The 18,164-nt window shown below is 38.8% G+C and overlaps 1 protein-coding gene across 1 annotated transcript; it reads left to right on the forward strand.

Moving 5' to 3' along the window:
• The first annotated feature begins 14,773 nt into the window (after positions 1–14,773).
• Positions 14,774–16,958, forward strand: LOC135632454 (cytochrome P450 71A1-like). Its single transcript, XM_065141055.1, has one exon. The coding sequence runs from the start codon at positions 16,164–16,166 to the stop codon at positions 16,773–16,775; it is 612 nt and encodes a 203-aa protein (XP_064997127.1). The 5' UTR covers positions 14,774–16,163; the 3' UTR covers positions 16,776–16,958.
• Positions 16,959–18,164: the final 1,206 nt, after the last annotated feature.

Raw genomic sequence — 18,164 nt, forward strand, 5'->3', positions numbered from 1 at the left:
CACTGCAGTTTACGCTTACATTCGGATTCCATTTATAACTGCAAGTTGCTTTCTACGTAAAACGCTTTTCAAGGTTCAAAACTGCTTTTAGACGCAAAACTACATTTAGACGTAAAATTATGTTTAGACGTAAAACTGCGTTTAGACGCAAAACTGCGTTTAGACGTAAAACTGCGTTTAGACGTAAAACTGCGTTTAGACGCAAAACTGTGTTTAGACGTAAAACTGCGTTTAGACGTAAAACTGCGTTTAGACGTAAAACTGCGTTTAGACGTAAAACTGCGTTTGGACGTAAAACTGAGTTTAGACGCAAACTCCGCTTAGACGCAAACTGTGCTTAGACGCAAACTGCGCTTAGACGCAAACTGTGTTTAGACGCAAACTGCGCTTAGACGCAAAACTGCGCTTAGACGCAAACTGCACTGTGATTATGCTTTTATATCGAAATCGTTTTTATCGGACGAACGCAGCTTTCGTTTTTAAAATCGCTGTAAGATTTCCGTTGCACTAATTCACCCCCCCCCCTCTTAGTGCTCTCGATCCTAACAATTGGTATCAGAGCGGGGTATTTCTCATTTCGGATTTACACCCGAGAGAAATGGCTCTTCAAGAGGGCTTTTCGGTCTTTCGTCCACCGTTCTTTAACGGATTGGACTACACTTATTGGAAAACTCGAATGAGAGTTTTCTTGATTTCTCTAAATCTGGATTTATGGAATATCGTTGAAAACGGTTTTCAACTTCCCTCTAAACCGATGAACGAATGGTCGGATTTAGAGAAGAAGTATTTTTCTTTAAACGCAAAGGCTATGAATGCCTTATTTTGCGCTTTGGACAAAAATGAGTTCAATCGGGTTTCTTTATGCAAAACGACTTTCGATATCTGGCGCACTCTTGAAATCACGCACGAGGGAACTAGTAGAGTCAAAGACTCGAAAGTTAATATTTTACTGCATGATTTCGAGCTTTTTCATATGAAACCAAGCGAAACCGTTGTTGACATGTACACCCGTTTTACGGATGTCGTCAATGGTTTAAAATCACTTGGTAAAAGCTTTTCGGATTTTGAACTCGTTAACAAAGTTTTGCGCTCACTTTCTAAAACTTGGGATTCAAAAGTAACTGCTATTCAAGAATCGAAAAACTTGAACCAATTTCCACTTGAAGAACTAATTGGTTCATTGATGACATATGAAATGGTGCACAATGCACATGATGAACATGTTGAACACAATCACCTTCCAAAGAACAGGAAGGATTGGGAACTCTGGACAAATGAATGCCACTTGAGCGATGACTCAAGTGATGAGGACAATGATGAACAAAACAACCTTCCAAAGAACAGGAAGGATTTGGGACATAGAACATTTGAAGACCACTCGAGCATAAGCTCAAGTGATGGTGAACTTAAAGTACAAATGAAACGAAAATTAAAAAACAAAAAGAATGGAACTACTTGCTTTGAACGCAAGAAGAAAAACAAAAATTGGGATGAATCGAGCTCCTCCGAAGACGAGGAGAAAATCAACAAAGGCGAGGTGGCAAACTACGCCTTTACGCCTTTCGACGCTGAGGTAATCAAAATGCCTTTAATTTACTTTGAAATTACATGATGCTTTTCATAAAGCATTTTTTTTTTTTGAAAATTGCATGTTTAATAATCTTATAATGAAAATACAAACAATTAGGAATCATGCTTATCATTCTAGTAATTTTAAAAATAATCATGAAAATTACATGTTTATGATAAACAAAATGATTTTGATTAAAAATACCTTATGAAATCATGCTATATGTGGTTGAGAAGTAATAATGTGTATCATGTTAGTTTCCATTGTTATTTCTCGATGAAATCATGAATCTATTTATAAATTTTATGAGCCATAAAAATGATTTTGATAATTTAAAATTGAAATAAGTTTTATCAAAATCATAATCTTGATTTATCAAATTGAATGAATTGAAAATGAATAATGAATTTTCTCTTGAATGATTATGACTTATATTCCTTGTATTCATGATATGATTTTTATACAATTCTTTGTACTCATGAAATATTTATCTCATCACCCAATTATTCCTTTTCAATACTCCTCAAGTGATGATATGAATGCATGAGATATTCATGAATTTATTTTGATGTATGTAAATGAGAAGTTTCGATCATGCATGGTAGGATGCAATGTGACAAATTAATATCATGATGATTTAAAATATTTATGATTTGGAATGATGCACATTTTTTTTTAATGTGTATCATGAATGCTTTAAATGATAAATGTTTGGAATCATGATTAAAATGAAGTGATAAATACTGATTTAATGTTTGGTATCATGAATACTTCATTATCATACATTAAAATAGTGATAAATATTTTGAAAATAAATGATTGTATCATGTTAGATGATTTTATATATTGTGCATGATAAGCTATAAGTGGTGATTGAAACAATGATTGAAATAATATGAATGATGATTTGGAATGATGCATATAATAATGAGTTTATTTGTTTTGAAAATGTGCATGTTTTAATTTGAAAATATAATGACGCACAAATAAGATTGATACTAACCTTTGTCATGATTTAAAAATTGATGTAAAGGGTTTTTCCCTTCTTTTTGACAATGACAAAAGGGGAGATAGCTAGCTTGCACAATTCAAGAAGAAAGCAAAAATTGCACTTCTCAAAAGAGAAGAAATTGCTATCTTGAACATCACTAAGAAGTGCTATCTTGCAGATCTCAAGACACACAAATGCAATCATGCAAAATTTGTAATTTTGCACATTATTAAAATTTATGATGCTTTGGTGATTATGCATGTTCTAAAATGTTATAAAATTCACTAGCTTGCATGATGTAGAACTTAGCTATATTGAACATCACCAAGGAATGCTATCTTGCCTATCTCAAGAAGCAAAAAGTTCACTTGCACATCTAGCAAAACTTATATTTCAAGAAGCAAGAGTTGCTTTCTTGAACATCTCAAAATTGCTAGCTTGCGGGCCTTAAAATTTAGAAATTTTTTGCTAGCTTGTATATGGTAAACTTGCTATCATACTACCATGATGATGAGCATGTCTTATCTTTATGATTGTATTTGAAAAACTATGTCAAAAATACGTCCTAATGATTGAACGTGTTAAAATTATTTTTCGAACCTTCTTGATTGAATGATCGAATCACTTGATTGGCATAATGATTTTACACAATTATATGTTGAAAATTATGTTCTTGAATACAAAACTTCCATGATAACAAGTATGCTTTACCTTCATGATTGTAATTGAATATCTATAGCAAAACCTTGTCCGAATGGAAGAAAGAGTCAAATTTCATTTTTAGATTCTCTTGAATCTAACATATCAAGTTCACTCTCTTCCAAACTTAACAAGCATATGTCATATCAAGTTTAGTTCATATCATTGATTTTTGACATATGTAATTAACTAGCAAATACATCTCTCATACACACATCATGTGAAAGATAATTTTTGAGAAATGGATTTGATGAATATGGATGAAAGTGTTTTTACTTGCAAGGATTTATTTCACATACATAACAACAAGCACTTATGCTTAAAATTTGCTTATATCGTTCTCCGTTTTGTTGATGACAAAGGGGGAGAAATATATGAATCAATGCTATGAAGACTGATACTATGCTTGCATCATCAAGAGATATATGAATTGATATGATTGCCATATTTGCAATGCTTGCATCATTAAGAGATATATGAATTGATGCTATGATTGCCAAACTTGCATTATGCCATGTTTGCATCATGCGTTAAGATATCAAGAACTTGTATCGTAATTTTACGCATTGATATCTTACCATGTGATGAAATGCTACAATTGATAAACACTTGAAATGTTTGCGTTATGATATCAAAAGCTTACATCGCAATTTTTCATGTTGATATTTGATATTAGCAAACTTGCATGATGATAAAACTTGATATTATGATTTTCATGCAATGAGTTGAACCAATATCACACACACTTGATTGTGGTACTTCTCCTTTTTGTTGATGACAAAGGGGGAGAAGTATGTTGATGACATGACATGTGATGCATAAGTTTATGCATATGTTCATGTTGACGTGTTGCAAGTATTCATGATGAATATTGCAATGACTTGAATTCAGTTTGAATTCAAGGTTCTATCAATATGACATATTGATAGGGGGAGTTTGTTTAAACTCTGGGAGTTAAGGTTAACTCCGTTTATGATGACATGTTGCTTAGATTTTTGAATCTAAGAGTTTCTATCAATATGACATATTGATAGGGGGAGTTTGTTTAAACTCCGGGAGTTAAGTTTAACTCCGTCATCAAGTGGTTGTCATCATCAAAAAGGGGGAGATTGTTGAATCTCGTATTTTGATGATGAAACTACTTGATATATGATTTAATCTGCGTTTTGAGTGACGCAGGATGCTTCGATCAGGATGAGATAATTAAAGCAGGAAAATCATGTTGTGCCGAAGGAACATGTCAGAAGATTGGACGTCGGGCCGGTGGATCGGTCGACGTATCGACAGAAGGCTTCGGGCCGTGGACTCGGGCATCGGGCCAAGAAGAGCGGGTATTGTGCCAAGGATATCGGAGTTGCGGAGTCAACTGGCCGATTGGGCAATAGGCTGCAGGAGAGGACGATGCGTCGAAGAATCGGACGAAGCGTCGAGGGACCAATGACATGCCGGACAACTTGGTTAAATTGCTTAGGATTAATTGTCTCGATCGAAGTTTTGTTTTATTGTGCAGGATTAACTACGATGAGAGTAAGACAAGCAGCAGGTGTTGCGCCGGAGTCAAGATCATGATCACGTTGGGAGTTCGAGAGTTCGACGGAAGTTCGAACGGTCGTCGGAGGTTCAGCGAGAACAGATCCGAGAAGTCCAGAAGCTTGCCAAGCGAAGCTCGTCAGAACTCGCCAAGTGGATCGTCGCAAAGTCCAGGAGTATGCCGGATATCCGCAGAAGGATCACCGAGGGTTTATCGGATGATCGACGGAAGTTCGCCGGAAACTCGCCGGAAGAAGCGATTGATGCATCGGAGCATAGCTGCAGAAGTTGTCTTAGAGTTAATCGTAGTTAGCATGATGATTAAGCTTGAAAATGGGAGGTGATCCCATTAGCTTAATCTTGGGGCAATTGGGCCCCTGAAAAGATTCAAATTGGGCCGAATGAAGCGAACCATTCGGACCCTGATTGCACCAGGCGGTGCAACCGCCTAGGCCAGGAGGTGCAACCGCCAGGGCTGCGAGACTGGGCGGTGCAACCGCCCCAGCCAGGCGGTGCAACCGCCCTGAGCTCGGTCTTCGAGCTAGACTGGGCGGTGGAACCGCCCTGACAGAGAGGTAGCACCGCCTGAGCTCGGTCTTCGAGCTCTGGCAGAGCGGTGCAACCGCCTCAGTCAAGAGGTGGCACCGCCGGGGGCTCTGTCTTCGAGCCAGACTCAGGCGGTGCAACCGCCTCTGACAGAGAGGTGCAACCGCCTGGGCTCAGTCTCCGAGCTCTGCCAGGCGGTGCAACCTCTCCAGTCAAGAGGTGCAACCGCCTGATCCCGGAATTCTGGGATTTGATCGATTTGATCGTTTTGAGCTCCAAATTTGAACTGGGATGGGGCCTATAAATACCCCACCCATTCAGCACTAAAAAGATACAGATCCACACCGAATTCTTGATCTTTTCAGTGATTCTAAGAGCTCAAATTTGTGTAAAGTCCTAAAGTTCTCCTCCTTCTGTTCTTCAAGTCTTGACTTGTAAAGAGAGGAGAGAAAGGATCTGTAAAGGTTGTCTCCTGAGCCTGTCAAAAGGAGAGAAACTGTAAAAGGGCAGTTAGCCTTCGCCCATTGAAGGAAGGCAGCTAGTTGACATCGGTGACCTCGTCGGAGGAGGAAGCCAAAAGTGGAGTAGGTCAAGACTGACCGAACCACTCTAAATCTCTAGTTTGCTTTTACCTTGAGCACTTTATCATTACTGCAAACCTCCTACATTGCTACTGCCCTCTGCGCCTTTACGAACGAGTTTCTAAGCTCTGATCTTTCAGAATCTGCATTCAAACGTAAATCGTGTTTTCGTACGATCTTCACACTGCAGTTTACGCTTACATTCGGATTCCATTTATAACTGCAAGTTGCTTTCTACGTAAAATGCTTTTCAAGGTTCAAAACTGCTTTTAGACGCAAAACTACATTTAGACGTAAAATTACGTTTAGACGCAAAACTGCGTTTAGACGTAAAACTACGTTTAGACGTAAAATTGCGTTTAGACGCAAAACTGCGTTTAGACGCAAAACTGTGTTTAGACGTAAAACTGCGTTTAGACGTAAAACTGCGTTTAGACGTAAAACTGCGTTTGGACGTAAAACTGAGTTTAGACGCAAACTCCGCTTAGACGCAAACTGTGCTTAGACACAAACTGCGCTTAGACGCAAACTGTGTTTAGACGCAAACTGTGCTTAGACGCAAAACTGCGCTTAGACGCAAACTGCACTGTGATTCTGCTTTTATATCGAAATCATTTTTTATCGGACGAACGCAGCTTTCGTTTTTAAAATCGCTGTAAGATTTCCGCTGCACTAATTCACCCCCCCCCCCCTCTTAGTGCTCTCGATCCTAACAACTAGTTGGTTCCGCCGCAAACATCGGCATATAGTAGAAACTAGACTCACACTTCTACATCAGGCTTCCATGCCTTCAACTTTTTGGACAACAGCCTTTCAAACTGCTGTCTACCTAATTAATTGAATGCCTACACTAGTTCTACAATACCAGTCCCCCTTTGACACACTATTTCACAAACCCCCTTCGTAAACTCCGAGTGTTCGATTGTTTATATTATCCTTGGTTACGTCCCTATGCCTCTCATAAGTTAACATCCCGATCTACTCCTTGTGTCTTTATTGGTTACTCACTTGAACATAATGCTTTCCGCTGCTATAATCTCCACACTCACAAAATCTTCATATCACGTCACGTTGTCTTTGTTGAGTCTAACTTTCCTTTCCAAACCCTTCCATATCCTGCCATACAGACCACTTCACTATCTCACTAGTGTATACCTTCGGACCAATCAGACGAGCCTCCCATGACTTCGTCTACTTCCTCCCCTCCTGATCCGCACTATATCACTCCAGTTCAACACTTGCTTGTTTCCTCTGTTCCTACTCCATTCCACTCTTCCCCAATTGATGGGGCAATATGTTCCGAAACATAACCATCCTCTTTACCTCCTTCTTGCCCAAGTGCCCCTGACGTGTCTCCACTTGACCCGACTTGTGTCACAGATCCTCACCCAACATCACGTCCCAACCCTGTCGTCTCTAATCATCCTATGACCACTCACTCTAAGCATGGTATTTTTAAACCTCGTCAGGTACTTAACCTACAAGCTATCATGAATTCCTCATCCCCCAACGTTGAACCCACCACCTTCATCAAGCCCAAAAATCTCCGCATTGGCGTACTGCCATGAGTGAGGAATATAATGCCCTCCTCCATAATTCAACGTGGGATCTCATTCCTTTCCATCCTTCACAAAACATCATCGGGTGTAAGTGGGTCTTTAGAATTAAGCGGAACCCAGATGGCTCTATTGCCCGATATAAGGCACGCCTGGTCGCCAAAGGGTTTCATCAACGACCTGGGGTTGATTTCACTGAGACGTTTAGTCCTGTTGTTAAACCCACTACAATCCGGCTTATCTTGAGTCTGGCTACCATTAAAGGCTGGCAATTACGACAATTGGATGTTAATAATGCCTTTCTACGGGGATCTCTATCCGAAGATGTTTTTATGCAACAACCCCTCGATTTTACTCATCCTCAGTATCCACAGCATGTTTGCAAACTTCGGAAAGCCATTTATGGACTTCGTCAGGCTCTGAGAGCTTGGTACACTGAACTTAGCTCATTTTTGACTTATGTCGGCTTTCTTAACTCCAAATCTAACACTTCGTTGTTTCTGCGACATCATTATGGAAACACAATGTATATTCTGGTATATGTGGATGATATTATTGTCACAGGCAACAATCCCATCAGCATCCAAGCGTTCATCAAACAACTGGCAGCTCGATTCTCGCTTAAGGATCTCGGACCCTTGAGCTACTTTCTGGGCGTCGAAGCTACCTTCACATCTTCCGGTCTCCTTTTATCACAACGCTGTTGAATCTCGGATTTTGATGATGAAACTAATTGATTGTGTTTAGATGTTTAACTGCATTTTGAGTGATGCAGGTCTACTCGATCAGGATTAGACAATAAACACAGGAGGAATCGACGTTGTACTAGAGGAGATCACGTTAGGATATTGGATGGTAGAACACTTCGGACGTCGGGCATCGGGCCAAGAGCGGAATTGCACCAAGGATATCGGGGTTGCAGAGGTCAACCGCCGATTGGGCAACAAGCCGCAAGAGAGGACGATGCGCCGAAGAATCGGACGAAGCGCCAACCAATGACGTGCCGGGCAACAGAATGTCAATTCGCATTGTAATAATTGTCTAGATCAGAGTAGAGTTTTGGCTTGTGTGTGCATGATTAACTACGATAACGATGAAGACATAAAAGCGAAACAAAGTGTTGGAGTCAAGCGCGAAGGATTTGTTGCGAGTTCGAGAGTTCGACGGAAGTCCGAAGGTTCGTCGGGATTGCTGCCGGAACTAGCCGAGAATGAGTAGGGAGTTTGCCAAAGGGTTTTTCGGAAGCTCGCTGGAAGGTTCGTTGAAAGTTCGCGGAGCTCACCGAGAAAGATCGGAGCTTGCTAAAGAAGCTCGTTGGAACTCGCCAAGATCAAATCGTGAAGTCTAGGAGCTTGCCGGGAGTCCGCAGAATGGTTTCCGAGAGTTCGTCGGAAGACTGTCGGAAGTTCGCCGGAAGCTCGCTAGAAAAAGTCTTGACTTACGGACTTTGTAATAGCTTAGGAAATGTCTTTAAATTCGTAGTTAGCACATTAATTAGGGTTAGGATTAGGTATTAATCCTATAACCCAAGTAGGGGCCAATTGGGCTCGAATTCGGACTGGTTTGGGCCAAGTTTGGAGCCCAACCAGTGAGCTGAAATAGTGCAGGCGGTGGCACCGCTTGGCGTGGCGGTGGCACCGCCAGTCCACCGTCAGTGTCTGACGGTGACAGGCGGTGGCACCGCCAGCATCGGGAACCAAAGAGGATTCAAATTTTGGAGCCCAAATTTGAATCCTCTTGAGGCTTATAAATACCCCTCAAATCTCAATTGAGATTAGAACTTTTTGAGAAGCAATTGATTGAGAAAAAGGTCTTAGAAAAGTCCTAGCTAGTCTTGTCTTCAATTTGCTAGTGTTCACCTCCTTCTTTCTTGCTAAAAATCTGTAAGAGAGTGAACCGTTTGTAAAGAAAGTTGTAAGAGGGGTATTTACCCTTCTTTTTCAAGAGATTTGCTAATGGAAGGTAGGAGCCTCATCGAAGAGGGGCCTCGCAAGTGGATGTAGGTCATTTGACCGAACCACTTTAAAATCAGCGTAATCTTTGGTTTGCATTTCATTACTGCTATTTACATTACTGCAAACCTTCTTACTTGCTTTATTTCCTCATTACCTTTGCTGCACAACTTTGCGAATACGCTTTCAAGTTAAGTACTTGCGAGTTCGATTTTTATCGTACAAAAGATTTGTCAAAACCAACGTTTTAATCCGCTGCACTAATTCACCCCCCCCCCTCTTAGTGCCGCTCCAATCCTAACAATTGGTATCAGAGCCCGGTATTTCTCATTTCGGATTTACACCCGAGAGAAATGGCTCTTCATGGCTTTCAAGAGGGCTTATCGGTTTTTCGTCCACCGTTGTTTAACGGATTGGACTACACTTATTGGAAAACTCAAACGAGAGTTTTCTTGATTTCTATGAATTTGGATTTATGGAATATCGTTGAAAACGGTTTTCAACTTCCCTCTAAACCGATGAACGAATGGTCGGATTTGGAGAAGAAGTATTTTTCTTTAAACGCAAAGGCTATGAATGCCTTATTTTGTGCTTTGGACAAAAATTAGTTCAATCGAATTTCAACGTGCGAAACGACTTTTGATATTTGGCGAACACTTAGAAATCACGCACGAGGGAACTAGTAGAGTCAAAGACTCGAAAGTTAACATTTTAATGCATGATTTCGAGCTTTTTCGAATGAAGCCGAGCGAAACCATTGTTGACATGTACACCCGTTTTACGGATGTCGTCAATAGTTTACAAGCTCTTGGCAAATGTTTCTCGAATTTTGAACTTATTAGTAAAGTTTTACGATCACTTTCTAAAGCTTGGGAATCAAAAGTAACGACAATACAAGAAACAAAAGATTTAAATATTTTTCCACTTGAAGAACTTATCGGCTCATTGATGACATATGAAATGGTGTGCAATGCACATGATGAACACAATCAACACTTGAACCACCTTCCAAAGAATAGGAAGGATTTGGAACTCCGAACAAATGAATACCACTTGAGCGATGACTCAAGTGATGAGGACAATGATGAACTTGAACTTCGGACACTAAATCTTAATAAGTTCATTAAACAAAAATCTAAAATAAATAATGAACTTGAACGGAGGAAGAGGCCAAAGAAGAGGAAGGCAACCAAGGATGAATCAAGAACTTCCAAAGGTGAAACGGCGAATTGGGCTTTGACAAGCTTCGACTACAAGGTAAGTAACTCAACTCTCTTGAATTATTTTGAAATTACATAATACTTTTCATGAGTAATTTTTAATTTAGTTTAGGGTTAATTACATGAAAATAAAAAATTATAAATCATGCTTATCATTCTAGTAATTTTGAAAATAATCATGAAATTGTATGTTTATGATAAACAAAATGATTTTGATTAAAAATATCTTATGAAATATGATATCATGCCTAATAAATTTATTTTTTGAAGCTATGCATGATGATGATGAGTTTTGGGTAATTTATAGTTTATTGATTATTGAAGATTTTCATAATGATCTTTTACGATTTATGGATTATCAATTTATACCATGATAAAAGTTGCTTTCGAAAATGATGCACGACTTTTGTATGCAAACTAAGCATGAAAAGATAGATTCACCTAAAAAGAAAAATGTATGACTATAACAAATAACAAATGATTTTGGTTGAAATTACTTTATACTCAATGAAACAATCATTGATGAATATATTTTTATGTTTAGTAGTTTCTTTGGCTTATATGCTCTATCATGATAAATATTTTGAAAATAAATGAAATCATGTTTGATTTGAAGTAATGCATAATGATCATGCTTAATGATGTAGTTTTTGATTTGACATAAAAGTGGCTTTAAAAATGATGTATGTTTTGATTTGACATAAATGAAAAAGGCATGCTAATCACATGAATAGAAATTTATAAAAATGAAAAGTAATCTTCTATCTTATTGATTTTTCAATAAATCTGTGTTTGTCATATATGAATTTATTGAATATAATTTTGAGGATGATTTCAGATTTGACAAATGCTTGATTCGTATTTACGACATAAGATACATTTTAAATATGAATTATGCTTCAATCATGTTAAATGCTTCAATCATTTTCTATCTCTAGAGTTCTCGATTTTGATGAAATACAAGTGATAAATTTATTTATGAGATCTTGTAAATCACTTGAATTATGAATGATTTTTTTTTATGTGTTAAAAGAATCACTTAAAAAGAAAATACTTTTCCCATCTTATCGAGATTAATGATTTCATGATATTGTGTGAATCTCGAAATTGATTTTGATGAAATAGTAATAATGTTATTCATGTTATGAATCTCAAAAATGATAATTTGATTATGATTTTTTTAATTAACTTGAATGAAATTTTGTTTTAACCGAATCATGAACTTTCCCTTGACTTCTTGACTTAAAAGAAACATGATGATTACTTGATATTTGATACTTGAAATTTCTTGTGAAATGTGATCTTATTGAGATTTCTTATGCATGAAACAAATTGTTCTCCTTGCTATTTATTACCAAATGAATCATGATATCATTGCTATTATATCTCCTATGATTCATGTGTAGAGAAAGAATTTATAAATCATAATACAATGAGATTTCTTATGCAAAAATAAAGTATTTTTGTGATTCTTTGCTAAAGAAAATAATTATTAAAATCATGATCTTGATAATTATAACATGAAGTTCTTTATAAATCAAGATCGTTCATTATGCTCCCTCCATTTATCAAAAAGGAATTCTTCAAATGAAGTGTAACTTGTCTTTTGATTTCTAAGAATTCAATGAAGTGTGTCATATTGATATCTTGATATTTAGAATATTTTAAAATGTGATCTTGATAATAATGTTTCAAGTTGCTCTTTGTGCTATATCTTTTCAAATGAATCTTGATCGTGAACTTGTTAAGAAGAATTTTAATAAACCATGAATCATATCTTTGGTATTCACGAATTGATCCTTATTGATATCTTTCATGAATTCTTTGCATATTTAGCTTGTTGAATGGTTGAAATTTTTAGCCATTGAGTTCTCCCTTCTTTTTGACAATAACAAAGGGGAGATAGATTGCTAGCACAATTCAAGAAAAAGGCAAAAAATTACACTTCTCAAAAGAGAAGAAATTGATATCTTGAACATCACCGAAATTTGCTAGCTTGAAATGTCAAGAAAATGTAAAAAGTTATTTACTTTCATGCACATCTAAAGAGAAGATGCAAATGTAACACTTGCTAAATTGTTTGCTTGCCTCATGTAAAACATTGTCTTTTGGTAGTTTGACATTTTGCAAAGAAAGCAAAAATGATACTTCTCAAAAGAGAAGAAAGAGCTTGCTATCTTAAACATCACAAGCTTGCCTATCTTAAGAAACAAAAAAATTTACAAAAGTGCTATCTTGCCTATCACAAGAAGCAAAACTTGCAACTTGTACATTGCAATAGGAAGCAAGAATCATGAGCTTACACAAGAAAGCTATCTTGTATTTGCTTTCGAAATTTTTGCTAGCTTGTATATTGCAAAACTTGCTCACTTTTTCAAATACTTTGCTAGCTTGTACTTTGTAAAGGAAGCAAAAATAGCACTTCTCAAAAGAGAAGAAAGAACTTATTATCTTGAACATCACAAAAATTTGCTACCTTGCATGATGTAAAATTTGCTATGATCATTATCTCAAAAATGGCAAATGTGCTATCTTGCCTATCTCAAAATACAAAACATGCTACGGAAGCAAAATTGCTAGCTCAAACATTGCAAAGGAAGCAAAAATTTGCTAAGCTTGCAACTTGCATATCATGAAAATTGCTAGCTTGTAGTCTAAAGAGAAACAATTAGTTGTTATCTCAAGAAAAGCAAACATGCTAAACTTACACATCTTTAATTGCTAGATTGCATGACGATAAAATTTGATACTATATTTTTCATGTAATGTATGAAACTTTTTTTCTCTAAACACATAAGAGTAGGAACTTCTCCTTTTTGTTGATGACAAAAGGGGAGAAGTATATTGATGACTTCATGCATTAAATTGAATATTTTATATATTTGCATGATGGTTTAAATGTTTATCAGAACAAGTGATGAATGTTGCTTGGATTTGGGATAATCCAAGTGTTTTATCAATGGCATATTGATAGGAGGAGTTTGGTTAAACTCCGGGGAGTTAAGGTTAACTCCATTAGTCATCAATTAGTTGTCAACATCAAAAAGGGGGAGATTGTTGAATCTCGGATTTTGATGATGAAACTAATTGATTGTGTTTAGATGTTTAACTGTATTTTGAGTGATGTAGGTCTACTCAATTAGGATTAGACAATAAACGCATGAGGAATTGACGTTGTGCCGGAGGAGATCACGTTAGGATATTGGATGGTAGAACACTTCGGACGTCGGGCATCGGGCCAAGAGCGGAATTGCACCAAGGATATCGGGGTTGCAGAGGTCAACCGCCGATTGGGCAAAAAGCCGCAAGAGAGGACGATGCGCCGAAGAATAGGACGAAGCGCCAACCAATGACGTGCCGGGCAACAGAATGTCAATTCGCATTGTAATAATTGTCTAAATCGGAGTAGAGTTTTGGCTTGTGTGTGCAGGATTAACTACGATAATGATGAAGACATAAAGCGAAACAAAGTGGAGTCAAGCGCGAAGGATTTGTTGCGAGTTCGAGAGTTCGACGGAAGTCCGAAGGTTCGTCGGGATTGCTACCGGAACTAACCGAGAATGAGTAGGGAGCTTGCCGAAGGGTTTTTCGGAAGCTCGCCAGAAGGTTCGTTGAAAGTTCGCGGAGCTCACCGAGAAAGATCGGAGCTTGCCGAAGAAGCTCGTTGGAACTCGCCAAGATCAAATTGTGAAGTCTAGGAGCTTGCCGGGAGTCCGCAGAATGGTTTCCGAGAGTTCGTCGGAAGACCGTCGGAAGTTCGCCGGAAGCTCGCCAGAAAAAGTCTTGACTTACGGACTTTGTAATAGCTTAGGAAATGTCTTTAAATTCGTAGTTAGCACATTAATTAGGGTTAGGATTAGGTGTTAAAGTAGGGGCCAATTGGGCTCGAATTCGGACTGGTTTGGGCCAAGTTTGGAGCCCAACCAGTGAGCTGAAATAGTACAGGCGGTGGCACCGCTTGGCGTGGCCGTGGCACCACCAGTCCACTGTCAGTGTCTGACAGTGACAGGCGGTGGCACTTCCAGCATCGGGAACCAAAGAGGATTCAAATTTTGGAGCCCAAATTTGAATCCTCTTGAGGCCTATAAATACCCCTCAAATCTCAGTTGAGATTAGAACTTTTTGAGAAGCAATTGATTGAGAGAAAGGTCTTAGAAAAGTCCTAGCTAGTCTTGTTTTCAATTTGCTAGTGTTCACCTCCTTCTTTCTTGCTAAAAATCTGTAAGAGAGTGAACCGTTTGTAAAGAAAGTTGTAAGAGGGGTATTTACCCTTCTCTTTCAAGAGATTTGCTAATGGAAGGTAGGAGCCTCATCGAAGAGGGGCCTCGCAAGTGGATGTAGGTCATTTGACCGAACCACTTTAAAATCGGCGTAATCTTTGGTTTGCATTTCATTACTGCTATTTACATTACTGCAAACCTTCTTACTTGCTTTATTTCCTCATTACCTTTGCTGCACAACTTTGCGAATACGCTTTCAAGTTAAGTACTTCCGAGTTCGATTTGTATCGTACGAAAGATTTATCAAAACCGACGTTTTAATCCACTGCACTAATTCAACCCCCCCCTCTTAGTGCCGCTCCAATCCTAACAAACGCAAGTACATTCAAGATTTGTTATTAAAGAAAAACATGCAGGATGCAAATGCAGTTACAACCCCCATCTCTACTAGTGGTTCTCTCAAATTATCGGATGGAAGTCCTGCTACGGAACCCACTCAATACCACCAAGTTGTTGGCTCTTTACAATACTTAGCTCTCACGCATCCAGACATCTCATTTGCTATCAACAAATTATCACAGTTTATGCATCAACCATCTACTCTACACTGGTCTGCGGTCAAGAGACTTCTACGATATCTTAAAGGGATCCTAAATCATGGACTCTTTTTTCGTAAACACTCTCCACTTTGTCTTCATGCCTTTGCCGATGATTGGGCAAGTAAACTTGATGATAGAACATTCACATTAAGGTATATTATTTTCCTTGGTGCTCATCCAATCAGTTGGAGTTCTAAGAAGCAAAAGACAGTCGCCCGGTCTACAACTGAAGCTGAATACCGTGTCATTGCCGCTACCACTGCAAAACTCAATTGGATCACAAATCTACTCCAGGAACTCAACATCGATTCCACCCCTACAATATATTGTGATAACATTGGAGCTACCTTTCTGTGCGCTAATCCGGTATTCCACTCCCGTATGAAACATATTGCTATCGATTTCCACTTTGTACGCGATCAAGTTGTCCGCCATCAACTTCGTATTTCTCATGTTCATACGGCTGATCAATTGGCCGACTCATTTACGAAGCCTCTAGCTCGCCTCCTTGATCGGAGCACCATCTTGCGGGTTCCCTAACTGTTTGAGGAAATCTCTCTACTCTGTTAGAGAAATCCTCTAACCTGTTGAGGAAAATTCTCTCTTCTAACCTGTATAAAAGGAAGGGGGATATGTTAATAACAATCAAGCAACTTGTTTATCTATTTATTTTCTAACAAAACCTAACTTGTGCATGACATGTTCGCCGCCGGTACCGACACATCGTACGTAACCTTGGAATGGGCCATGGCGGAGCTCATCCGGAGTCCCCGAGCGATGCGAAAATTACAAGACGAAGTGAGAAGAGGAAGAGGCAGCGGGGAGGGATTGATCAGAGAGGCGGAGGTGAGCCAGATGGCGTATCTGAAAGCAGTCGTGAAGGAGGTCCTCCGGCTGCACCCTCCGGCCCCGTTGCTGCTCCCGCGCGAGCTGTTGGAAGACTGCAGTATACAAGGGTTCAGCATCCCCAAGAAGGCGCGCGTCTTCGTGAACGCGTGGGCGATGGGCAGAGACCCGCGGAGCTGGGAGTCGCCGGAGGAGTTCCGGCCGGAGAGGTTCGCGGACGGCGGATTGGACTTCACGGGCAACGATGTCCGGTACGTGCCGTTCGGAGCAGGCCGAAGGATTTGCCCCGGTCAAAACTTCGCCGTCGCTGCTCTGGAGCTGGCGCTGGCGAACCTGGTGAGCCGCTTCGACTGGGAGCTGCCTGGTGGATTGACGAGGGAGGAGCTGCAAATGAACGAGGCCCCTGGAATCGTAACACAACGACAAGGGCGGCTTCATCTTGTTGCCAAACCATGGGGTGCTTAGAAAAGGAAACTAGTAAATAGTAATAACTTGTTGTGTGCATGCTATGACGTAAATGATGCATATGAACTCCGAACCTGAGCATTATCATAAGCCCATCGAACGATACCACAATGTTCCTCAAACTGTGATGCTTAAACACTTGTATCTACCTTTCGGCATTCTAATGTTGGTGCTTCGATAATACACTGTTGTGTGTATGTTGTGATCTGCATGATGCATGTGGAACGCTGTATAGCACCTGTCTATCTCGAATTATAACACTATATAGCACCTACCTTCAGATGTTCTTCGAGCTGTGATGCCAAAATAATTGTATCCACCTTTCCGAGTGTCCCGAGGCCCCCCTGTCTACCTCGGAAGCACAAAAAAATGAGGCCCAATATGAACTTTGAGCATATAAAACAAGAATCCACAAAAGTATATTATAATCTCCTCTCAATAGCGCAAATGTTCTCACACATCACATCTTTTAGATTAGAACGCATTAGCATCCAAAGAACAATCAGCAAAAAGCATATATATAGCTCTTTTTGCCTCATCAACATTGCGCCTATCTCTTCTTTAAGCAAAACGGAGAATTTTCTCTGAATTAATTTCATTGCATAAATAAACAACAATACAACAAAGCACAAAAATCCATAGCATACTCAAAGCAGCACATTTTTTATTCATCAAATGCAACATTTTTACGTCATACAGTCATCGTGATGATTCAGCGATCCACTATTTGTCATTGTTTATGATATGTCTGTTAACATATCTCTAATGTCATTCCCTTCAATATTTCAAATGTGAGTCTCTTTTTTGCCTTTTTTTAATAAAATATTAAATTAGTCAATGTTAGGGGTAAAAAAATAATGTGACTTTACCAGTAGTGACCAAAGTGTATACGCAAGTCTCTGGTGCACAAACTTTGTTTCAATTGTGTCAGGAATGTCTTTACTCGTTTCTTCACCAGCCAATATAGTTATTATATATTAATGACAATGAATGTCACTCAGTCCTTTTGCACTTCCATTCTTGATATATAGCATATAGTTAGCCATTAAATTCTCTTTTTTCATTCCTCATCTAAGATGTAAGACAGAGATATCCAATAGGACTTTTCAAACAAAATTCCAAAACTTTTGGACAATTCTTTCAGTTTTGTCTCACCAAAAAGCCTCTTTATTAGTGGTCCATCTTGGCATCAACATACCTCATTGTATCATATGACATTTCAAATATTTTCTTTGCAATTGTTGATATCTAACTTCCAGGCATCTGATGTTAAACATAGTCTTCCCAACATTATCCAGCTATCTTATCCAGTGGTAAATCTACTTATTGTCTGGAATACCATTTTTATTTATTCTCAGAATTCTCAAGAAGATCAAGGCCTAATGTAAA

Source organism: Musa acuminata, chromosome BXJ3-3 (genome assembly GCF_036884655.1).
Source record: "Musa acuminata AAA Group cultivar baxijiao chromosome BXJ3-3, Cavendish_Baxijiao_AAA, whole genome shotgun sequence".
Lineage (NCBI taxonomy): Eukaryota > Viridiplantae > Streptophyta > Magnoliopsida > Zingiberales > Musaceae > Musa > Musa acuminata.

Coding starts and splice junctions, on each gene's coding strand:
- LOC135632454 (XM_065141055.1), top strand. CDS start 16,164: ATGTTCGCCGCCGGTACCGACACATCGTACGTAACCTTGGAATGGGCC.